Here is a 25901-nt window from a genome sequence, read left to right as displayed (position 1 = left end):
GAATGGATGTTGTAGTCAGTCTCTAACACTTCATCTCTGCCACTCCTTCCTCCTCACAGTTTTCCCCTGCTCCAGCATGGAGTCCTTCCCACGGGATACAGTCCTTAATGAACTGCTCCAACATGGGTCCCTCCCATGGGCTGCAGCTCTTCAAGAACTGTTCCGGCATAGGTCCTTTCTATGGGGTCCTTCAGGAATGGACTGCTCCAGCATGGGTCTCACCACGGGCTACAGGTCCTGCCAGAAAATCTGCTCCAGCATGGGCTTCTCTCCACGGGCCGCAGTTCCTGCCAGGAGCCTGCTCCAGCATGGGCTCTCCACGAGGTCACAACTCCCTTCAAAGTGCATCCACCTGCTCCAGTGTGGGGTCCTGCATGGGCTGCAGGTGGATATCTGCTCCACAATTAACCTCCGTGGGCTGCAGGACAATAGCCTGCCTCACCATCGTCTTCACCACAGGCTGCAGGGGAATGTGTTCCGGTGCCTGGAGCACTTCTTCCCCCTCCTTCTTCACTGACCTTGGTTTCTGCAGAGTTGTTTCTCTCACAGTTTTCTCACTCCTCTCTCTCACAGCTTCTGTGCAGCATTTTTTGTCTTCTCTTAAACATGTTATCGCAGAGATACCGCCAGTGTCACTGATGGGCTCAGCTTTGGGCAGCAGCAGGTCCATTTTGGAGCTGGCTGAAACCACCTCAGTCTGACATGGGGACAGCTCCTGGTGTCTTCCGATAGAAGCCACCCCTGCAGCACCCACCCCCCACCCCCAACACCTGGACATGTAAACCCAAAACAAATACTTACTCCATATAGAAAAATAAGTGATACAATTTTTAGCTATGAATCTATTTCTGTGTAAATTCTTGGGTAAGTTTTCATTTATTATGGCACTATGAACTTAATTATGAATTAGAAGGCAAAGGATAATCGGGTCAATGGGCAAGAGTTCAATAACAATCCTTTTCTCCCTTTGTTTCACACACAGAGAAATTTTTTGAAGAAAAACTTTATTAAACTGAAACTAAGGCTAGAATACATTTCAGTAATGTAAATATAAAAACTATTATGCAGATGTTCAAATCATCCCTGAAACATATACTAATCATGACCAAACATATTAAGCAATGGAAACGACCAGTAGAGCTCCTGTATAAACCTCCTTCCACATCATGATAAAACCATTCAGTAACTTTATAAATACTGAGTAAAAGTTATTTATGTCCAAGATAGAAGATATTTAATGGCAATTTGCCTCTTTTAACTCAAGCCACCATCTTCCTTGCAGCCAGCCTTACTGAACACCCCGCAGTGCCAATGGGAGGTGGGAACTGTTTTAAAACAGGTCACCGTTATTAAGGAAGTGCTTAGTCTTACTTGCGTTAGGAACAGCAGCCCCTTTGAAAGACAAATTTTTCATGGATTACTATAATAAAACACTCCTAAGCCCTTGTTAAAGAAAAATTTTGTGGTTAGGAAGAGTGACAAAAAATGCTAGCAATTCTCAACTACTCCTTATTTAACCTAGGAATAAAATTAGGAGAATATTATTCAATTATTTCAATAACAACAACAAAAATATACAACAGTGCCTTTACTCATTTAATGACCCACTGCACTAATTAATTTTGTTGGTAAACTTTCAGGAAATCCTTTCTTATTAAAAGAGTAAACGTTGTCATTTGCAAAGCGTATTATATATTCTCTATAAGCACAATGGTTAAAAACTTAAAAAACCAAAACCAATTTTTAACTATTGAACCATGACTCAACTTCCATAGGAAAACTCCAGTTTCAGTGAATGCTTTTTTTTTATTATTTTAAAGTACTATTAGGCAACATTATGAATTATAAAAAAGGCAGTATTTTAACCCATATTTTTTAACTAACGAATCTCTTACTTGCAAATAACTGGTCCTACTTAGTTAAAAAATAGTTATTTATGTCTGAGAAGTTAAGTTGGGGCATAAGTGTCAGTGTGATAATGGTCTGACTCTACAATTATAATCACTCTTGTTTGTGCAGAACAAATATAACCACTCACACTAATAGTTAAAAATCTAACTGTTTATTTTTTCTTTCCCCAAATAAAATCTTCTTTTATACAAGAGAATGCCTGTGTTATAAAGGCTTTTCAAATATATAACTCAGTGCAAAGTTTAGACAAGAACACAGTAAATTTTGCGAAAGACGTGTTCAAATAAACACTACAAAGTAGCTAAAAACACTTATCTTCCTACCACACCTAAATAAATTCATAACATATAAATGTACATCAGCGCTCAGCTATAGTCCATTAAATTCCATTCATCTTTGGCCACCTGCATGTTCAGATATCAAGCAGACAGAAGAATCCAACGCTTTCAAATACCAAGTACGTTCTCTGTACTCTACCCTGAAAATACCTTTTCTTGGCTCAGTGCCTTTACAGCACCCTATACAGCATTTTTTCAGATAATCCATAAACAGGGTAGGAAAAAATATATCTGAATTTTCTGACATATTTTTAAACACAGAAGATACACTTTTTAAAAAGAAATGTGGATACCAGGTAAAAATACAATTTTCTTTCAATCATATTGGGTTTTTCTTAACTTTACAACCTGCTAACTTTCGAATCTTCCTGGCATTTTCGGTAAATTTCAGCAGAACAATTAAAATTACTGCTTCACTTGAAATGTCTTCTGATGTGATATATATTAGCATAGAAGTAACATCAGGAAGAAATTTTTCACTTTAAGGGTGATAAGGCACTGGCACAGGTTGCCCAAAGAGGTTGTTGAAGCCCCATCCCTGGAGGTGTTTAAGGTCAGGCTGGATGGGGCTTTGAGCAACCTGGTCTAGTGGGAGGTGTCCGTGCCCCTGGTAGGGGGGTGGGAACTAGATGGTCTTCAAGGTCCCTTCCAACCTAAACCATTCTATGATTCTATGATCAGCACTTGAGAAATATTTCCCATTCGGTTAAATTTAGGTTCTCAACCCTAACACTTATATGTAAACCAGACTATCAGCAAAGCATCCACACACATAATTTTACAACCAATCCAAGAAGCCAATAAATTATTATCAGAACAAGAAGCTTGAGTCTATTCAAAAATTAAAATTAAGTTCTTCTTCTTAAATAGTTCATACTGTTTGCTGTGCTACTTCAAACCTGTAACGCTACAAGTAGTTTGAGAAAAGGTAACATTTTCCTGAAGCATTTTAACTTTAGTACAAAGCACGTGTTCAATAAAAGTACAATCCTCAGCCTTCTAAACGTGACAGTGATGCTATTTTTCTAGCTGTTAGATAATACATGGTTCAGCTGTCACTTACTGTGCAGCAGTCAGTTACACAGAATGAAATGAATCATAATCGCAATGACTAACCAAATTAATGAAAGCATGCTGAATCAAAACCCATGCTCCCAAACTTAGGGCCTGATTCAGCAAAAATATATTTGATTTCTACACCACAGATCTTCCACAGATACCTGTTTATCCAGGCTGTTAAAGCAAGAAAGTGCTGAATTCAGAATGCACAGCAATTCCATAGTATGTTTTTATAGGCTTCCACCAAAAGTGACCTATCAACTTGTAAATACACTGTAGCTAAATAAATATTATTAAAGCAATGGCTAAATGAGGAAAAGAAGAAATTCAAAGCATAGAATCATCAAAGAACGGTCTTGGTTGAAAGGGACCTTAAAGGTCATCTAGTTCCAACCCCCCTGCCACGGGCAGGGACACCTCCCACTAGACCAGGTTGCTCGAAGCCCCATCCAGCCTGGCCTTGAACGCTTCCAGGGATGGGTCAGCCACAACTTCCCTGGGCAACCTGTGCCAGTGTTTCACCACCCCGACAGTAAAGAATCTCTTCCTAATATCTAATCTAAATCTACCCTCTTCCAGTTTAAAACCGTTACCCCTAAAGCATAGAAGATGTTCAAAGCATATGTTGAAATCTCTCTAATTTGCATTGATACATGGCAAAAGAGAGATGGTGTGTGAGTTGTGGAAAGAAATTATCAACTTAAAAATGAGTTTATAGAGTTTTCTTTGCGTCTTAATGTTACACTCTTTTAAGTTTACAAGTAGTAGACAAATCCTGTGTTTGTAACTTCTCATCTATCAATCGGACTAGCTTCAGCTATGAGATTCTATCTTCTGGCTTAAAATATGCACTAATAATTCTTCTTGGTAAACGGCATGTGAAGATTTTCTTTGCAATGTACTTTTATCGATAGGTTTGCTTAATCCCACATGCTGGAAAGATGTTGTATTCCAAAATCTTCTTTCAGATCTCATTCTTCACAGGCTTTCTGAATTTAGTATAGAAGATACATCAAGTCCTAGGAACAACCTTGGACTAGAAGGGAAACATACTCAGGTTCCCAGCACTAAGTCTTAAATAGTAAACATATGGATAAATGAGCATGCCCTAATTAATAATTGATTGAAATATAAGCAAAAGATTCAGACTGACAAACCAAAGAAATCTGGATAACCATAAAAGTCAGTGCCAGTAGGAAAAATGGCTATGGCATTCCTATAAGACCAAATAGTGAAGAGTTATGCTCAAAGCCAGAACTCATCCTACCCAGCTCAAGATGTCTACAGGGTAGACCTCTGTCTGGCACGTTCACTCTATCTTCTTTTTAAGGCCATAACCAGAAATGGATTCTGCAATTCATCTGGCCTGTTTGAAATGTCTAATTTAAGATGAGATGGATCACATTCTAAAGACACCTCTTTATTTCCATTTGCTTTAAATTGAATCTAAGCAATTTCAGATGTAGATGTCTTACACTGCAGATATTCACATCTAGTCAGAATCCCAGAGATTCTCTGAGCTCAATCCTTAACCCGAGCTCTAAATATTGTAACGCAGGAATGAAAAAGATACCAAACCCAAGGCAACCATTTTCATTAACCAAGCAGTTCTATGAGTGCTGAGCCTAAAGAAGTCTGATTTCCTGAGGACTCACAGCTCATGATTGATTTATTTTGATGTCTATGGCTGGTTATCCCCTATAAGGACTCCTTGGTATGTAATATGGTGCGAGCAGACTTTTCCGCAATCAGGAGTGTGGACAATCCCTTTCTACTACCCATCTACTTATTTTCATTAGACCCTTACTAATTAAGTATCTTTGGGATCTTAACTTTCGTGTCAAGTGTGTTGTAAGTCAGCCAACAGCTTCCACGGACTGACTAAATATAGCAAAGGATGCAACCATTTCCCTTACAATAGTGTAGCAGTTATATCTTTCCAAGGAGGTGCAAGACCTGCATGGTAGACCCTTCTCAGCTTGAGGAGATTTGAACACAGCTCTCTCTTCCCTAACAAACAAGCTATGGGCAAAACTGGAATAAAATTATTCTGCATTCTACCAGTGAAGCTGTGCAACTGTGCAGTCAGGAACATGAATGTATGGACAAGCAAGAGAAACTCTGTGATTACAATACTCTCTAGAGGCAAATCCTCGTTCTTGCTTCAAGAGCTGTTTGTGCATTTTATTTAAGTACTCTAATGCAAAATTCATAAGAGGCATCTGATACAGACAGAATGCAACTCAATGGGGATGAAGACAAACACTATGCATAGCTGAGGTAATCAACTTCAAAATATAAAACATGAAATGATTGATTCAACAGCACTTCTGCAGGAAAGCGTGTTGAAGGTACAGCAAATCACAAGCTGACCATGGTCCATAATGCCATATCACAACAAAAAAAACCCAAACATACATGACACTGACCGTACAAGGAAACTGTTCTGTGCAAGACACATGGTGTTACCCTTGTGCTCTCCCCATACACTTTTGTTTGGAATACTGTGTCTGGTTTTGAACATTGTATTTCAAAAAAGATCTGTTAGAAAGTATATAAAGAACAGCAACAAGAACGGCCAAAAGTCTAGAAAATATGACCTGTTGAGTCTACAGAAGGGGGATGATGAGAATCTACTGGAGGAGATATGATCACATCTGTGAAATACATAAAAAGTTGCTGCAAACAGAAAAGTAACACACTGCTCTGCATTCCCATTGAGGACAGAGCAAGTAGCAAACGGCAGGAAAGAGATTTAGGGTTAACAGCAGGGGAAAAAAATCTAATGGTAAGGATAATGAGACTGAGTAACTTTGGCAAATTACCTTGGGAGTTCAAGCAATCTCCATCCCTGGTTTGATCAGTAGTTGGATTTGTTGTTCCCATACCTTTCAGTAGTAAACTACCATCTGAAAAAACTGTAAAAATTTCTTACTGGATCTAAGAGCTTTGCCCTAAGATCTGTTTGGCCCACTTCTCCTATGTAGGCTGCACAGCTCTTACAGAGGTGATTAGCTCAAATTCTGTGTATTGTCTGTTACGTGTCCCTGCCTTGGCCATGGAGCTGGCTAGGTGGGCCTTCACAGCTGGGAATCACTAGATTAGACAAATAAGCGTCAGAAATTGCTACCTTATAGTTGGTCATACCTCAAGGCAAAGGATGAATTGGAAGACCTCTTGAGGTCCCAACCAACCCTATTTTCTATTATTGTATGTGTCATCTGGGCTTTAAAGAGCTTTAAAAGCATTACTTTACACCGATCCTTTCTGTAAAGAGAAAGATGTGTAAATGCACCAAGAGTTAGAGAAATTCTATATGGAAAAAGATTTCTTGTTAACACCTGGGAGTACTTATTTCTGAAAAGTTACATGAAATATGGTTGCAAAATATTTTCAAAAACAGGCTGATTGCTTCTAACTCACATTTTTATTTAAAGGTAAAAACATTTGATGTCCCTTATATGCTTAAGGTAATACACATTCTAAAGAAAGACTGTCCTCACAAATACATAGAACCAAAATGCTGCGTTATATCAAATACTTAGCAATGCTATATGACCTGTGAGATAATCTATGTACAAATACAATATAATATTTGCTGTAAGAAACCATTCACCTCAAAAATATTTATGTTAAATAGAGAAACAATAAGCCATCAGGAAGAGTTTAAGCAACTTAAGATGACATTTAAGAGGAAAGAACGAACCCCATAGAGACAATAAAAAGGAAATAACTTTTTTATGTTTTATTAAAAGTTTAAAGATTTTCTTTGTAAATTTTCTAAATAGAAAGCAGTCGGGCTTTTTTGAAACACAAGTCAGCTCTTGCTAGCTCCTGCTAGAATGAACAGGATATCTCACTGTGGTTTTAATAAAAGAGTTTAAAGTCTAAATCAGAGATATTCTTTAGTGTCTCGTATCAAAACTTCAGAATTCCCAAAGAAATATAAAATCAACTATTATAAACTCCTTCCCTATCAAAATGCATTAATTTGATTTCAGTTTATTGAAATACAACTAAGATCACTCTGCAAACATGTTTAGGCAGAGAAATGTGATGACAGCTGATATTTGAATTTAAGACTATAAAAGAACTGTCTTCCACCTTCAATGAAAACAGCAGAGAACACTATAAATTATTTTGAACTCTTACTCTCCAAAAATTATTCGTATTAACTTCTTCAATGCAACTTCAACTTCTTCGATCTTGTATTGTTACAATAACTTTTATAATCTCAGCTTCAAGACAATATCTTGGAGCAACAACATGAGGAAACAGTCACAACATATCATGCAGAAGCAGCTTTTCAGCACAGCACTGGTTCTGCAATTTTATTGCATTACCCGGAGTTTAACAAATCACAAGATGCAGTTGTTGGAGTTTACTGAGTTTACAAAAGCACTGCCAGATTAGATGTAAACTGTTCTTATTAATAAACTATAATACACCCTCAACAGACAGTTATACTTCAAGGATGTAACAGTTCCTCCTGTTACACCCCGTAGTCTTGCAAAAGAGACAAAATCTAAACTCAGTAAGCACTGAAAGCAATGTGGTTTGATTTAAACTTAAGATTTATAATATGAACTAATTTGTCTGAAAGACAACTGGTTTTGAATGCCATTTTTAAACAATTAGTATTTAAAGAGATTCTTCCTGCTTATGAGTTTAAATTAAGAAGTCTCACTTTTGCCCACTTTTAAAGAAATTTGGTTCTCTATGATAACTTGTAGCTATTAACCATGATATAGTAAGACATATGATTAAGACAGCCCACATGATCTAATCTTAACTCAAAAAATCATCCCCACCCAAAGCTCATTGTTAAGGTGTAATGTCTGTTGCAATCAAACAATTATAGAAAAGATCATAACTCATAATTTCTTGCGTTCTTTTGGGTTTTATCTCCCCAGGTTCCTGTCAAAAAAGCCATCAGCGAAGACACTAGGGGAAAAGGAATGATGGCAACACAAAAAAAAAAAAAATAATCCTTCCTGGAAAAGGTGGGCCTAATGGATGTAGAAACTTTCATAATGTTCTAACTGACTGCGAATATGACAAACTTTAAGGAAGCCAGTAAAGTAGAGGGGTGAGCGGTGACATTCAGCTGCCGAAAATTCCCAAGACTGTCAGATCTACCTTACAGATAAAAACTGAGCATTTATATACACGGCTAATTTGGCATTCCACCGGATTACATTTCGAAGTTCACACTATTATATTAATTTTTCCTCCTTATTATGGAACTTTGAATATGCTGCAAGTAGTTTAAAACTTCATTGGCAGGATAAAAACACATTTTATATTAGTTCTGTAGTAACCTATCACTTCTGTGTATTTTTGCACTTAGAATATATACACTAATTAAGCTGTTGTTTCAATGGAAAAATCAATTATTTGACATATTTAGACGTTACCCAGCTCACAGACGCATGCAGACGAAATCCAGAATGGACCATTCAGTGCCTTAACCTCACCTCCAGAGACCACTGAATTTCACCCAGTCATTGCTTTCTAGGATACAGTCCCAGCCCCTTAAATTATGATTGACGCTCTTGTCTTTCAGATGTAAAAATAAATGTTTTCTTCTTTTTGTTCCAAAGAAGTGCAAAAGCAGATTTATTTCACAAGATTTCAGAAAGCACATACTGTCTGGTGTTAAATATCTATTTTGGGGGTTCTTTGGTAACTAAATCCCGCATCAGCTTTTCAATTTTTTGGCCCCATATGACGTCAGGCCCTTCTACATCCAGCCCATCCTGCTTGCACTTCTTGAATGTGGGAACATCAGCACTGCTGCAGTCTTCTGAAATTTTACTCAACATTAACATTAGCAAGCCCAGTAATTAGTGTAACTGCCAGTCTGTATAATCTCCAAATACATTCTGCTTAGTCACTAAGAGGAAGCACTACTGCTATTATTTGTAGACAGTGCCCAAAAGTGTGCTGGATGCTTTAGAGAACAGTTGTAAACACTGGGTCTTCTTGAAGAGCAAATGGTACAAGCCGTAACATCCTGACAAGTATCATCTACAGTACAAAATGTCTAAGCATGTGGTAAGAGAGAACAGTAAGGAATGGTGACAACTTTGAGAGAGGCCCCAAAAGCAGTACAAATTGTTAAAAAAAAAGAAAGGGGGAGGGAGCAGAGAATGAGGAAGGGAAAAGGGCAGAGAAGAGGGTAGGGCAGGACAGGGCAGGGAAAGGGACAGCTGTCTTCCTCAACTGTATCTTTTTGTATAACTATCACTATCACTTATTTTACACTGCATGAAGTTATTACTTTTAAAGGCACCTTGACCACATTTTATTTTATAATACATAGAAACAAAAGCAAAATCATGAGTGGTGTAGCAATGGGCTGTTCTGATCAGCACTCCAGATTCAGACAAAACGCAATGTAGTTACAGAAGCATAACTTAAACAACTAACATTGTCTGGAGTCCTAGTTTACTATGTACCCAAAAGCAAATCTTTTTGTATTACCCTATAAACTTCGGAAATTCCCATACATATATCTCTGTTTTCAAAAACCAAAGCCAGTAATCACCACCTACGTCTCTGTCATCCCTCCAGCCCCAAAACCCAAACCCTAAACACACACTGCTTTTAAACCAGCAGAAAACAGAGTTGATTATTTATAAACCAGGATAATTATTTATAAAGCAGTACAATAGCTTTGTGAGGCGGATATTTACACTGCTGTGACTCACAGCCATCAATCTATTGCTTCCTCTCCCCCAAGCCGAGCATCCTGCCCCACATCTCATTCACCCACGGTGCCATACAGATCCCACGCAGTCTACCTTCTTTGAGGTCTGCTTGTCAGGGATTTTGTTTCAGTCAGTGTGGCTACCCAATTTTTACTATGGCTGTGCAATCACAGACACAGCAACTGAGTACACGTAAGGCTGCAGTCAGTTGTGCCTTCCTAAAACTTACTCTGGACTCGACACTGGTGGCTAACATAGAGCCACCATTCTCTCACTAGCCCACCATGTTTCCATCTGTCTTCTCCCCCTGGATAAAGCAGATGACAATGCCAGTTGATTTCAGCTGCACACACACATACACATACAAAAGAGATCTTTTATGAGGACCTCATAGTAAACCTGTGATGCTTCACAAATACATGAAAAGCTGGATGATTTTATAATGAAATTTCTCTTGGGAAATCGTCTTCTACTAGGCTAAACTGTCCATACGTGAAAAGCTGAAATGCCTGTATTTTCAGAGCTGTGATTCTGACTTTACAAGGAGAGCATTTTATCTTTAGAATAGTTAGGCAAAAGAGCTGGAAACTCATGATACTGCAAGTAGGAAAGTGTATATGCGCATCACACAGGCTGAAACACAAGTCTTTACAAATAACGGCAGCATCCTAGCATCTTCCACAAATCTTTTTTTTGTGTGCATCCTCTCAAGCCAGTCTTTTGATATAGAAATAAAGTACAAAAGAAAAGTGAAAAACCACAAGACTGATCCCACAAATCAATCCGTATGGAGGAAATGCGCTATCTAAAATCTGTTAGAAAGCTGACACACACAAAACTAGAACTTGTAAGAAGAAGGATGTGCATAATGTAAAGGAAAAGCCGTCATCAAAAGTTCTATTCTATATGCATGAAAGAAGAACGCCCACGAAGATAAAAGTTGAAAATATGTAAATATTCCTATAACAGCAGAGAAGGACTTTGAGTGTACAGACATAAATTCACTCTGAGTGCCATGCATTATGCATATTAAATATTACACAAAATATACGTTCAATAACCTTGTCAAAAAGGCACCTTCCTAGTACATGACATTCAAAATGCACTCCAAGGGTCCCAAAAATTCCTGAAGAGAGACGGTCAAAGCAGCAGAGTTTGCTGCCCATCCTCCTTTTAAAAGCGAAGCTCTGCCACGGGAACACAGTGCACAACTGTAGCTAGGCGTATCTCACAGACCGAACCAGGCCAAAGGAGAGAGCAAATCTGGAAAGCTTCTGCTTTCCACGCCATCATGTTCCAGCAAATCCTGGCAAGAATTCATGCTGACCTGATCACTATTGCTACAGATTACAACTCAATACCATCTGCATTTCCTTTCCCCAAAAAGAGTAAAACAGGCATAAGGAGAAGAAGTTATGCATCTATTTTAAATCCACACATATTTACCCCAGGGAGTGAAAGGAAAAGAATAAATAGTCCACATTACAGATGTGAGTCACACTACTTAATGCACTTTTGGAAGACGCTCAAATACCACAGTGATGGGCACAGCATAAGAATTTGAAAAGCACAAAATAGAAATAGAATGGAGAAAGGAAGTAGAGCCCAGGGACTAGCCATTCATACTGACACTCAAATTACCATAAATTATCAAAAAAATTAGAGGAAATCCATGCTTGCCCCTTTCTACAACATCTGAACAGTTCTTGTGATAATATCAACTCTAAATATCAACTCTTGTTTTCGGCATCTTTTTTTATCCTCCCCTATTTCTCCATGGAATGAAATGACACAATTTTATTGCTTAGTCAGACAAAAATACCTTCCACTTCAAAAGGAGCTTGCCTTCGAGGAGAATTACACTTGAACAAAAACTGCATGACTTAGCTCTGTATCTATCTCTATGAAATAACAGTAGTTCATTCATATAAATATGGGGCTTTTTCTTTCTTCTTCTTTCTCTTCTCTTGACAGAAGGAAAACATCTGTCAAGAGAATTAAACCCAGTATTATCTACCTAAAAATGCAGAACAAGCTCTGGTATGACTTCGGTGGAGGGTTGTGCTTAATAAATCTGTAGATATTTTCAGAATAAACATGTACCTGATGGTTCAAGGAGCCACTTCACTTTAAGAAAAAATAAACTGGTGAGTTATTCATCTGACACCAGATGACTTCTCAGTATCCCGTAAAATATTGTGGGCCGTCTTTCCAAATTCCATTGACAAAAGCATTTCCCTGAGAGAGCTGTTTTAGGCTATCTTTGTGTATAAACTTTACACCATAGCATTTCTCTCATGGCTTACACAGAACTCAAAGCTTTAATGGGACGCAATGAGAAACTAAACCCCACATGAACTGTACAGTTTAGATTTTATGAGGACCTTTCCTTTGTCTATTGTCTGCTTCCAAGATTCTGAAGATTACAGTGAAAACAGTTCTGTTTCATTTCTTAAGTTGCTTTTACCTTGTCATTACTTGAAAACAGTTTATTCTTCATTTGTAAGCTTAACAGTTGATCCTAGTATCATTACTGAAATCATACTTTTTATTAGATGATAAATATTATCATCCACAATACAAGTTGCCAGGAGCCTTCTTCAAAATTGTAATGCTATTACTATATATTTAAACTGCAACTTGAATAATTTTCCATTTCCTTCTTTGTTAATGATTTTTAAGAGTGTAGAAATTTTATGCAAAAATTTGCAGGTTTTTTGATATGCCACACAGTTTAGCAATGTGAGGGAGTTTAAATTGCTTTAAAATAAAATGTGATACTTACAACAGCAAGCAAATTGTATAGCATGAGACTGAGAGCTATTTAGTGATGAAATGAGGTATGGCACTTTATTTCCACTGTCCATATTACACTGTCATTCTTCAAAATGTTCACCCAATAAAGTATATTTTTAAACAGACATTGAAATGTATTTAGGAGATCACCTCACAGTTTAGTAGCTGTCACACAAGTGATATCTGAAGTTTTCATTATGACACTAACAATAATGCAATGAATCTTGGAAACAGACTTCCGAAGTCAGCAACCGAAGCCCAGAAGAGAGCTTCCAGGTACCGAGTGTGAAGGGATAGCTGCGGTTAATGTGTCCAAGGCACAATACTAATTTTGGTACAAAAAAAAAACGCTTAGCGCTTCAGCTCCACGGCACTCATATGACTCATGTCCACGACACTAGTAGCTTTGCTTATTTTTACGCCGTTCGAAGTCAGCGTGATTGCTCCGCCACGGAGGGAGAACAGTTTTCTTGAGTTTACTCGGTGCCAGGCCAGGGAAGGACACGACCCCCCCATGCCGCTCGCCAGGGCGGGACCCCCGCGCCTCCAACACGACCCCCTTCCCCCTCGCGGCTCGGGCTCAGGGCGAGGGGAACGCTCACGCTTCCCCGTCCCCCGGTGCCTGGGCAGCAGCGGCAGGACGAGACACCGCCCCCCGCCGCCGGGCCGGGGCCACCCAGCCCCGCGAAGGGATGCAGGCAGGGCGGCGGTGCCGCGGGAGGCCCCCGGTGTTGGAGCCCGACCACCGCCGCGGGCAGCCCCCGGTGTTGGAGCCGGGCCGCCGCCGCGGACAGCTCCCGGGGCTGGAGCGCGGCCACCGCGGACAGCTCCCGGTGTCGGATCCCGACCGCCGCCGCCGCGGACAGCTCCCGTGGCTGGAGCCCGGCCGCCGCCGCCGCCTCCCGTGGCCGCGCCGGGCGGGCGGCAGGGCGCCCCGCTTCCCCCGGCGCCGGGGCTCACGCTTGGAAAGAGCAGCGGGGCGGGGGCGGGCGGCAGACACGTTGTCGGGGGAAGATGGCGGCTGTGGCAAACCCACCCAGCGAGACGGCCGGAGCCTAGGCCCCGCCGGTCCCTCGCCGACCCGGGCGGCCGCGGCAGCGCCGGACAGGGCCGCCGCCGCCAGCCCAGAGCCCGCCGCGCCCCCGGGACGGGGCCCGGTGCCGCCGATCCGCCCCCTCCGGCGGCGCCAACCGCCGCCTCGACCCACCCCCCCTTCCCCCTGATGGCACACGCCGGGTGAGAACGGCACCTGTGCGGCCATGTTGGGCGCCTTGCCCCCGCCAGCGCCGGGGCGTGCGGAGCCGGAGCCGCCGCGCCGCCGCCCGCCCGGCGGAGCGCGGCTGAGGCAGGGGGCGAGCCCGGGCCGCGGCGCCCTGCCGGCCCGGCGGCCTCCCGGCCCCGTCTCTGCCCGCTCCCGCCGCGGCGGAGCCCCCCGCGCCGCGCCCCACGCTCGCCCCGGCGCCGGAGCACGGCCGGCGGCGAGAGACACCCCTGCCCGCCCCCCGGCCGCCCGGCTCCTCTCTCCCGCCCCCCGAGGCCGGGGAAGAGACCTCGGCGGCCGCGGGCCGGGAGGACGAGGAAGGGATGCGCCCGCCCTTACTTGAGCACGGATTGCTCCTTCTCCTCTTCCTTCTTCTGGCGGTCCATGACGGCCAGAATGATCTTCCGCTCTTCCTCCGTGAGGTGGCTGAGGTCGGGCATCTCGGGCTGAGGAGCCGGAGGAGGCTGAGGAGGAGCGGGGCCGCCCCGGGGCCCGGCGGGAGCCGACATGTTTGGTGGGAGCTCACCGCCGCGACGGGAAGCGCTGCCCTAACTCCAGCGGCCGCGGCGGCACCAGCGGGAGCGGCCGCCGCCGGCGCCGGGAGAAGCACATACAAATCAATACCCTGTAATCAACCGGCAGCCTAATGACGGCCCCGCCGGGGAGGGGCGGGGTGGCCGGCGGCCCCGACCTCGCAACCCACCCGCCCGGCCGCCGGCTCGCCGGGGGCAGCGGGGAGGACGGGGACGGCGGGGCCCAGGGGGCGAGCAGGGGGGAGCGGGGAGGGGAGAGGGCAGCGCCGGGAGAGGAAGGGCCGGAGGCGGGGTGGGGAGGGGAGGCGGAGGGGAAAGGGCAGGATTAGCCGCGGGAGCGCTGTGGTTTGGGTGCGAGCGAGATTATCCTAACCCCGAGCGCCCAGCGGGGAGCGGGGGGACGGAGCCAGCGGCGGGGGGCAGGAGAAGGGGGCAGAGGCTGCCGGGGGGGGAGGGGGGGGAGGAGGGGGGCGAGGCGGGGGACGGGCGAGAGCGGAGCTCCGGCGCCCCGGGGCGCGCAGCGGGGGAAGCCCCAGCGGGCGAGCGCTAGTCCCGGCCGCCGGCCGCGGCTCATAATTCCTCGCCGCCGTCCATGGAAGGGGCCGCGGAGCGCCGCGCCCGCCTCCCGCCGCCGCTTCCCGCCGCCGCCGCTGCTCCTCGGCCGGGCCGCGCCGCTTCCTGCCGCCGCCTCGCTTGGCTGGTGCCCTCTCGGCTGCGGGATGGAGTCCGCCTAACCCATGGCATGGCGGAGAGCCGGAGTCACGGGAGGGGGCTCCGCATCGCCCCACCGCCTCCCCCGGCTGAGCGGCGCGGGGCCCGGCTGCCGCCCCTAGCGGCGCTGGGCGGCGGGAGGGGGCCGGGAGGGGCGGCCGGCTGCCCTCCTTATTTATTTATTTATCCCCGCACAAAAAAAATGGGCGCGATAAAAATCACGCGAGGAAGGACAAGGAGGAGCCAAGGCGGCGGCGACACGCTGGGAGGGCCGAAACCGGCGGCCGCGGGAGGGCGGGGAGACGCTGCGCGGCCGCCGCCGCTCCCGCCGCCGGGGCTGCCCCGGGGGTGGAGGGAGGGGGGGCGGCGAAGAGGGGCACCCGCTCGGCGGGACCCGGCCCCGAGAGCAGCCCCAGGGCGAAGGAGGTGGCGGGGGGAACGCCGGCCCCCGGGAGGAGGAGGAGGCGGCAGCGGGGAAGTGGCCCGGGGTGGCGGCAGGGCCGCCACGGCCCCGTCCCTTCGGAAGCCCGACGGCGCGGTCTGCAGTTTAGGCTGAGAACCGGAGAGCAACGCCGCGGGGAGCGGCGGGGAGGGCTCCGGGCGGCCCTCCGGTTCCCCCTGGCTGGGAGCGGCACCACTGTTCGCCCGTGCGGGTCCACCCCAAGCGAGCTGCTGCTCCACCATCGCCTACGCAACGTCCTGCTGGTGTGTCCTTCAGCCAACGCGAGCTGTGAAATTTGCCCCAGCGTCTGTCTGGACGGGTACCTTCAACCCTGAAGAGCAGGGATGTGACACCCATGAGAGAAGGCTGGAGAAGGAAGTCCGCCTCTCACCTTGGAAAACAGGCGATAGTGGAGTAAAATGCTTTTGCTACCTGTAAATCCCCTACCTGAGCAGTCATTTTGATGGCAAGAAGTAATTTCGGGACCACGCTCAAAATGCCATCCAGACCAAATAAATGGGAAATAACCTGTCCAAGAATGATGAAGAAACAATTCAATCCAGACCTGTAGGTTTTCAATCTATTTGCAGACAGTAGAGTTCTACCTGCTGTTCACTCACATTATGATACGTAACTCCTATTTCACACCAACTCTGGATATCTTACAAGTGTATGTAGCAATAATAAAGTTGTTTGGGCAGTTTGAAATCTTCACCACGAATCATACAGTTCTGGAGCTGGTGCTATTTCTAATGGACTATGACACCAACTTATAACCAGGCATAAAGGCCCAGAAAAAAAAAAAAAAAAAGTTGTATTCCTCAAAGTATCCTGGTCCTCATTAGCTGTATTTCCACAGAGAATAAATTCGAAGATGTACATTCATTAGCTAAAGAGTTCTGCATGCGATGTTGGGCTGAAGACATCATTCCTTTGGGAAAAATCAGAGCAACGTGATATGTTGGTTGTGGTAAAGCAGTAGTAATCCCTACCTATTGGCATGCACATATATTTATCAAATTTTAATTTTGTCTAAGAAATGTCATTGGCATCCTTAGCTGAAAGGAGCCTGTTCCATTTCTTTGTCTAAAATTATGTCTAATAGACCCTTTGTTATTAGACATAAACAGTTGTATAGAAACCGAGCATACTATATTTAAGCAGATACCCTTGTAAAATAAACTATATGTTTTTTCATCAAATACTGAAAACATTCTGCTCTTCCGGTCCACATCACCTTCACCTTTCAGACTGGATTCTGGCCAGCTGGCTCTCACCCAGTTCCCTGTTTCTTCCAGGCACTAGATAAATCTGGCATCTAAGACAAAAAGAGGAGGAAATGTAGAACTGTGTGTCATCAGATTACCAAAGATAGTACAGTCCTTATCAATCTATAAATGTTGAATGGAAGAATTAACTGGACTGATTTTTTGGGGAAACTACATTTTATCCCGGAGAAGTGAGGAAAGAGAGAAATCACTCAATTGCTTCTAAGAATAATTAAAAAGAACCAGACCACTCGAAAGCAATCTCTCCACCCTGTCAGGTTACACAGTTGTTTCAAAAATAATTCATGCCATATCTCAACCATAAACATTAACAGTATTCTGACTGTAGGTTTGGTTGCAAGACATCACTACAGTTCTTTGTGCAGTGCTTCATTCATCTGAATTTCTTTCTGCTGGATATTTACCTCTGAACTCTCTGGATTTACAGTGCCTGTTTCTGCAGTCATTTCAAGGCGCCTGTGATTTTTCATCCACAAATTACAAATACCTGCTCTCAGCATGACTGTAGAATTTCAAGAGCTTTCCTTTCTCCTTGGTATTTGCCCTGTTCCCACTAAATCCTGTGCCATTAAGTGGGTAACTATAAACAAACAAATCCAGGGACAGGAACTGTAATCCCCATATATTATCTAGCTATTTGCTTTGAAAAGAGAGAGCAGATTCAGAGCAGAAGACATCCTGTGACTCACTGAAGAAATGGTTCAACTTGACCTTTCTATGCTTCTACCTTCCTTTCTCCCCATCAGTTCCATCTATCATTCCTTGCATTTTCCTGCAATTAAATTAAAACATTATTTGTTCACGTTCCTGTCAGCCTGCATAGAATTGTCTCATGCTGTTACTGTTATTTCCATTACCCAGGTGATGTACTGATGAAAATATACTCACAGCACAGAATTCCCTACCTACTCCAGGGTAATGGTGCCAACGATAATCTACAATCAACCAACAAAATAAATTATTATCATGTAGTATGACCATTTATGAAACTTATTTTTAAGGAGTGTTCATTTGTAATTCCCTCAGTAGTGAAACAGCTATAAATTCTGACCTTCACCTTCTCCTGTCTCCAGGCCCCTGCCCTTCCTGTTCCTCTCAGCTCTCGTTCTGAACTCACTACCATACTCTGAAAAAAGAGATTCCGATCCCTGTTTTACATTCCTCCATTGGAATTGTTCTTCCACGGTATAATCTGCATCTGAAAATTCACCCCAGTGAATCGAGGTACGATACTTTCTTTTGGTGGCTTCTCTAAGTCATCAAAAGGTACTGACACCAGCAGGGTTATTAACATAAGTTTTCTGATATCCTTTTTTTTTTTTTTTTCCGTTCCTTTCCAGTTCTGTTGGACAAGAGGGGTTCCCAAGGAAACAGTGGTGTTGTAACCTGGTTTTATATATCACCACAAAATGCCTTTCACTAAGGGTCTCATTATACTTACTCCCATTTCCTTCCTCATAGCAACTACAAGAGTAAATGAGTTGGTAGATTCATCGTTCAAGCATGCTAAGTGTAATTCTTTCCTGAAAAGGTAACGCTAACATCTGCTTTACAATGTTTTGTATAAGAGAGAAATCCACTGTAACTAATTCTTTCTGTTATTTTCGTCCCAAGTTGAAACATTCGCTTGGAAAACATCTTTATGCAGCTGACATGAAAGGAACTTTAAAGTATTCTGTTATGGATCAGTGAATGGAGAAAATGCAAAACATGTTCTTGGTTGAAAACCTCCAGTACTCAGACTCTCAATAGAACAAATCAGATGTATAACCAGCAAGAAATGCATCCTGTAGGATTCTTCCTGGAAGCTTTTTGCCTCAAATTCGTGTTGAGAAAGGACAAAACTTTACACTGCAACAATTTGGGATTCCCAGGTCCTATACTAAGTGCTGTCAAACCATCGTGGACTGGTTCTTGCCCAGCTTTCCCATGTCTAAATTGAGGAAGTTAATTATATTGTATTATGTCACCTACATTTTCATTTGTTTTCTTTCAGGAGGATTTTGCTTGCTCTATATGCATTTTTTTTCTGCTCCAAGAAAATTTCTTTAGTTGGATACTTACCCACAAGTGATTTGAAGAATATTAGATATTTATGGGTAATTTATGGGTAACATATATGGGTAATATTTCTGCATAAATGTTAGTTTTCTTTATTTGTTACTCTTATTTCTCATAGAAGAGGATTATCCATAGTTTACCCAGTACTGCCCATACCCTTATGTGAACTGTACTCAATGAAACGACCCTCTCCCAGTTTCCCTGCTGTAAAGGATCTGTCTGCAGTAGATGGAAAATCGTTGGTCTTTTAGCTAGTGCCCCCACTTTTTCCTCCTCTCCATGCACGTCATCAGTATCTTCACAGACTCAGAAGAAGGGGAAAGTCCTTAAGGTGTGCTGAAGAGTGTAACTTAATCCTACCCCCTTCCAAACCTTTTCTCTGCTCAGGAAGTACTATTAGCAAAAACTTTTTGGATTAGAGGAGTGGGGGCTCACCATGGGCATCATGGCAGCTGCTGGAAGTATGGAGGAGTTTCAACCTTATTCCTAAACCAGTTTGGGTGGCGAGAGGTTGATTTGCCTTCTCTCAGTGGACCGAGGAGCTGGTATCCAGGTTGTATTTTGAAAGGGGATGCGGGAGAGGCCCTGGCACGCAGGTGTTCTGGAAGCACAGTTGGCTGAAAACTGAAGAAAGGCTCAGATCGATTAGGTTGTTTTCTGTTTTAAGGCTGAGAGAGTTGGGGTTGTTCAGCCTGGAGAAGAGAAGGCTCGGGGGAAAACTTTCAAGACTTAAAGGGGGCTTATAAGAAAGATGGGGACAAACTTTTTAGCAGGGCCTGTCGCAATAGGACAAGGGGTAATGGCTTTAAACTAAAAGAGGGTTCATTCAGACTAGATAGAAGGAAGAAATTTTTTTACGATGAGGGTGGTGAAACACTGGCACAGGTTGCCCAGAGAGGTGGTAGGTGCCCCATCCCTGGAAACTTTCATGTCAGTTTGGACAGGGCTCTAAGCAACCTGATGTAGTTGAAGATGTCCCTGATCGTGGCAGGGGGATTGGACTAGGTGACCTTTAAAGGTCCCTTCCAACTCAAACTATTCTATGAGTCTGTGAATGGAATACTTGATAACATGATTTCTAGGGCTTAGGATGTTTTTTCCAGAGCAATTATACACAGACGGACAGTTTATAAAATCGCAAATATGTTCAGTTCTAAAAACTTTATCATGTCTCATTCCTTCAATTCTGTTTACATGCTCAGTTTGAAATATTCTGACTGAACTAAGTGTGATATATAACATACTGAATTAAAGGTGTAGGTAAAAGTCTTTACAGGATCTTAAACTTATTCAGTATTTTCTGTCTGAATTTGAAAATTCAATTTTGATTGTTGTTCAGTTAGTCAGTTGAAACTCAAAGGAAGAATTTTTGAAAGAAGCTAAAAATTCCTGCATAATCAGAGTTCTTTGGTTATACGTTTCTGTTTGATTCTTGACCTGTACCAGCAATGTTTCTAAGTAACGGGGCGGTAAGTTAATTCCTGTACTCCAACAGGCCCTGATAGTGATAAGTCAAGGATTTTGTTCTCAACAGTGTAGCAATTGTCCAGCCAATTTTCAAGAATCCTACCAAAACCATACAAGAGTCTATTTTTATTGGTCACTCACAGGCCATTAATTGGTATTTAATACCTTTATTCATATTAAAAATTGTCCCCAGCTTGGACACTTTGGTTTCTTTTTAACTGTTCTGAGTTGTCAGATACTATATGGGTTTCAAAATCCAAAATAATGAGTATATAGACATTATTCAACACATAAAGCACAGGCTCACCATTGGTACAGTAGGTGCTTAGAATGTTATCACGTGTTCCTGCAAGGTGTGGATGCAGCATTGCCTTCCCTGTTTGCTGCCTTCTAATTCCTCTTTGCTGATCCCTCCTACATTTCTGAAACTCAAGCAGCTTCAGAAGAAACAGCAATATTTCTTAAGTCCCATGTGATTTTTTTTTTTTCATTCAGTCATAAGATTGTCTTTTAGAGTTGGTACGGAATACTGTGTACCACATCTCAGGAATATATTCACTCCTATTGTAGTGACAGCTTGAAAGTCCCAAATCTCCTGATTTTATACAAGATAGAAATGGTTGTTTGCCCCATTTTCTTTCTTTTTCTTCTTTTTTTTTTTTTTTTCCTTTATGGAGTCTACTATGTGATTCTGTCTCACAATTCATTATTCATTATTAAAAGTAGTAATAATATCCTGAATTATTATTATTCTTACACTGATGCCTAGAAAGCCTAGGCGTGTACGAAGGCTCTAACGCCCTAGATATTGATAGAAAGAATAGCACAGACAACAGCCTGTTGTCACAGAAAGCTCAGAGAGCCATAGACAAAATGCAGCGGGCGGCGGGTTGAAATGAGGAGACAGCAATAGAATAAAGGCAGCAACACTAAATAAGTGGAAGATGACTATTTTTTCATGGACATTATCATAAGATGGGGCTAAACTGATCTTTGAAGAAACATAAGGAGACAGAGTTTTAGAGGCAGAGGGGCATCGCTGCAGAGGAACTGCTTAAGCTTTTCCCAAAGTATCGCATGAGTGGGAAGTTCTCAAGGTAACATCCATCCACAGAAAACCAGCCCATTACTGAGGTCCTTCTTTCACTGAACACAATTTAAGTTGTGGCCTCTCTGTTGGCAAGAGAAAGAAAACTCTGGTTGGGCTGCTCGTTTTCCTCAAAATCCAGGGGCAGCTGGGCTTCAGCTGTTTGGATTTTCAACTGAGGTTAATTCTCACAGACCTGGAATATAGTAGCTTTGATAATGAAAACATGCCCAAAAGGGATGATAATTAAAACTTAGCATATGATATTTTCTGTCTAGAAATCTACCTGTCTATCTAGGTTTCACATCTGCCAGAAAATTAAACAGGAAGTTCAATTAATTCAAATAATAGGTAAAGGCAGAAGCTGTAGCACTGCTAAACTGCTTCTAAAAGCATAAGGGTACAGGCAGGTGGTTTATTGTTGTTTTTTTTTATTCAAGCAAACAGTCTTTCATTACAATTTTAACTCCGGTACATGAAGAAAGGAGCCAGTATTTTGTGAAAGTTCATTGTGTACTCCAGAGACGGAAGGCACTAGAGTGACAAAAGCTAAAGTCTAATTGGAAAACAATTTCTTTCTTGTGTGTTGAGATCATGAGCACTTATTTGACCCTTTCTAGTACAGTGTTCCTGAAAGAGCTCTCCATGATACTAGTTGACATACCTTGGATAAAATCAAACTGTGCAGCATGAAAAGTTTATGAAGAACAGTATTAATCAACATTAATCAACTTTGGCATTTTACTAGGCTAAGGGAAAAATTGCATTAGGCCAAACGAGAGTCAGCAAACACACAGTAACACGGCGATGCCTGCTTTGTGTTCTGCTCTCCAGACCAGGATTCTGCCATACTTAAAAGCACAAGTATGATTAAAACAAGATTAATTCACTAGCTACATTAATATAATTACATTCATAATGATTTCCTAATAAGTCGGAAATCAAAACATTCTGAGAAGGGATTCATGTGCACAAAAGCTGGGCTATTTTTACTAGCAGTATTAGTCTAAGAAAATATACAACCTTTGTGCACAGCTATTACCTTTCCTAGGCTAAGGTATCGTACAAATTGACATGAAAAGTATATGTTAGGATTGCTGACAGACAGCAAAGATATTTAAAACATTAATATATGGTAACTTTATGTTTTTATTTTTACTTCCAGCTTTTCCTGATGATAGTGAGGTAGGAGAAGCAGCAGCTTGAACACATTATCTGTTTTCACAGTGGACAGAAAAAAAAAGTATTCTCTATGAAGAATTGTCTTGCGAAGGAAGGGATGGAAGGGAAGAGGTAATAAAATATGAGCTAATTTTTGACACTTCATCTTGCATTTCAAAGAGGCATGTCAAAAAAAAGTAAGTGTAGTGAATTTCCTTCTTTGAATGTAAAGGGAGTTATTTCACTCTCAGCGTGCAAGGAATCTTGTAGTGAGACAATACTTTAGACTATCAGCTGTTAAAGTCTGCCTTGTCTCTTATAAAAGGGACCATGTCCGCTATAAAATTAGTGGATGACACTTTCAAAAGCAGGGGGTTTATGAGTTGGAAAGGAAAAGAACAGAACCAGTAATTACCCTAATACCTAGAAAGTACACAACACTGCGCTAAAACTGCTGCTTAGCCTATATTTCATTAACCACCGTGCTACAATTCAGATTAGTGCTACAAAGCCCGAAGAGGATACACTTGTGCAGAAAGACTTTGCAGCCTCATCTCGACTTTTGCACAGGGACGATTTCCACAGCAAATTTACGTGCTCTCCCACAGAGCAAAATGAGCAGGCATGGAAGCTTTCTAGCATCAACCACACAATGGATTGAATTTGTTCTACGCATTAATTTAAGGGGGCAATAAATCTGTTGCATGTGCAAAACCAAGAAGGTATCCAGCTACACTGAGGGTCAAATGTTTATAGTTGTTTCAGTAATGCAGTCCTGTACTTACAATGCTCATCTCATTACTGTTGTACTTCTCTCCGTAACAATGTCTAGATTAATAATATTTTTTATTTCCCACCAATGTGTTAACAGTAATATGAAAATAAATTCCTGTAGTTATCTACATGCATTCTTTCCTATATTTCTGCCTTGAATATGAGCTGTTCTGATGAGTAGCCACCTTTCTGTGCGCACATTCTTCCCTGTGCCAGCCATTTCAAAGGATAGCAGGAAAGAAACTATCAATAACAATGGATGGCATTTTGTTGGTGATACTATGGATTTCATAGGTATTCACCCATCATTCACCATCATTTTCAAAAGCATTTCTGGCTGTCAGCAGTTCAAAAAACATAAAGAGTAGCCTGTAACACACCCATATCCAAAACTCAGTCATAAAAGATATAGAAAAATGAGTTATATATGGAAATAAAGCATTGCTACTTATGTAAAAATCACTGTGCCCCAAGAGGAGTGTAGGACAAGCCAACATTTGATAAATCAGCATCAAAAATGGGCTACTATTCTGGTCGTCTAATTTTAATAAAACTGGCAACCTGCCTTCTCCAAGGAAAGAATGATTTACCGCAGTGACCGAGGGGTTTCCCTCCTTGCTTTCCCTAACTATACAGACCATGGATCCAGTCTCCAGGTTCCAGGCTTTACCAATGATGTCTTTTGTTGAATAAAGTAGAGTAGAATAGAGTACAGTAGAGTAGAGTACAGCAGAGTAGAATAAATAGACCAGACCAAACCATTTCAGTTGGAAGGACCCTACAACGATCATCTAGTCCAACTGCCTGACCAATTCAGGGCTGACCAAAAGTTAAAGCATGTTAAGGGCATTGTCCAAATGCTTCTTAAACACTGACAGGCTTGGGCTATTGACCACCTCTCTAGGAAGCTTGTTTTGGTGTTTGACCACCCTCTCGGTAAAGAAATGCTTCCTAATGTCCAGTCTAAACCTCCCCTGGCACAACTTTGAACCATTCCCGATGCATCCTGTCACTGGATCCCAGGGAGAAGAGATCAGCACTTCCCTCTCCACTGGCCCTCCTCGGGAAGCTGTAGAGAGCAATAATGTGGCCCCTCAGCATCCTTTTCTCCAAATCAGAGAAGCCCAAAGTCCTCAGCCACCCCTCACAGGACATTCCTTTCAGCCCTTGCTCCAGCTTTGTTGCCTTTTATTGACCAACAGATGAGACATTTGATCTGACTTCAAAGACAACCCACTTCAATACCAAAAAATGTCATTTAGGCCATTGTCTGCATCAGATCATTGATGACGTCATTTCAAAACAGACGGTCAGATTTTGCTGATCTGGCTATTACTGAAAGCACTTCCATTGCTCAACACCTCAACCGTTCTATTACAGAAGAAAAATTTAAATTCTTTCTATCCTTCAGCAGATGCAGCCTAGGATTTACAAACAGAAGAGCTGCATCTAGCCCGTAGTAGCAGATGACTGCAGGCCGGCCAGCGACGACGCTGCTGACTCACATCCTGAAAGCAACATGGACATGTTGGGCACATGGCTGCTGGCTTCTCTCGCAAGGAACTGTTTCTCATTTCTAGTCAGAAAGTTGCCTCGTGTCACTTTGTCCACCTGATTTAGCATCGTAGGCTTTCGTATATTTATCTGCTATTGCACTCAAGTCTACATTATTACTGTCCATAATTCCACATCCAGCAACTATTTAACTCCATTGCTTTAGGTCATGCTTTTTCTGTATGAGTACATAGGATGAGAAGCACATGCAACAATGTCTCAGCTTTGCTTTACTCTTTCACAGAATAGCTTCAAGAGGAACAGGTAAACCTGTTCGATACCTGACCAAACCCTTTCATAGGGAGGAATATATCATCTCTCTATCTGATGATGCCCACATGTGCTTACTGATGATGTTTTGTTGCGTTCAGACCTTCACCCTCAGAAGCAGGATAAAGGAAGTAGCATAAAGTATCCTGTCTGTGTTTACATTAACTTTTTTCCTATTTGGTTCTACATCATGTATATACTGATTGTCTCATGTACTTCCCCATTTTAGCACAATGAACTCTACCTTACTTTTGAAAAAGAAGAAAAATCAATACTACTTTTTGCCCCCAAATTAAGTAAAAAAACACATGACAACAGAGTAGGGTACAAAAGGGCTAATCACTGGCGAAAGCAAGATGTGGGGTGATAGGAGGCAACATTTGCGTGACTCAAGGAGTAGAAATTTCTACAGGGCATAGATTCATGAGTCAGAACCACATATAGAAAATAAGCAACAGACAAATTTTGATTTAT

At 42.7% G+C, this 25901-nt stretch overlaps 1 protein-coding gene across 18 annotated transcripts in view; it reads right to left on the bottom strand.

Moving 5' to 3' along the window:
* The window catches only part of RIMS2 (regulating synaptic membrane exocytosis 2), a gene marked incomplete at both ends in the record, with an annotated part of 495649 nt that extends 481062 nt beyond the window's left edge, over positions 1 to 14587 (bottom strand). For all 18 annotated transcript variants that reach the window (XM_082499090.1, XM_082499111.1, XM_082499112.1 and 15 more), the window contains one exon: positions 14418 to 14587. In XM_082499090.1, the coding sequence (XP_082355216.1) occupies positions 14418 to 14587 (170 nt within the window). The remainder of the gene's footprint in view (positions 1 to 14417) is intronic.
* Between the last annotated feature and the right edge of the window lie 11314 nt (positions 14588 to 25901).

The sequence above is a fragment of the Vanellus vanellus genome (assembly GCF_965231255.1).
Source record: "Vanellus vanellus genome assembly, chromosome: 2".
NCBI lineage: Eukaryota > Metazoa > Chordata > Aves > Charadriiformes > Charadriidae > Vanellus > Vanellus vanellus.
This window is presented reverse-complemented; position numbering and strand designations above follow the sequence as displayed.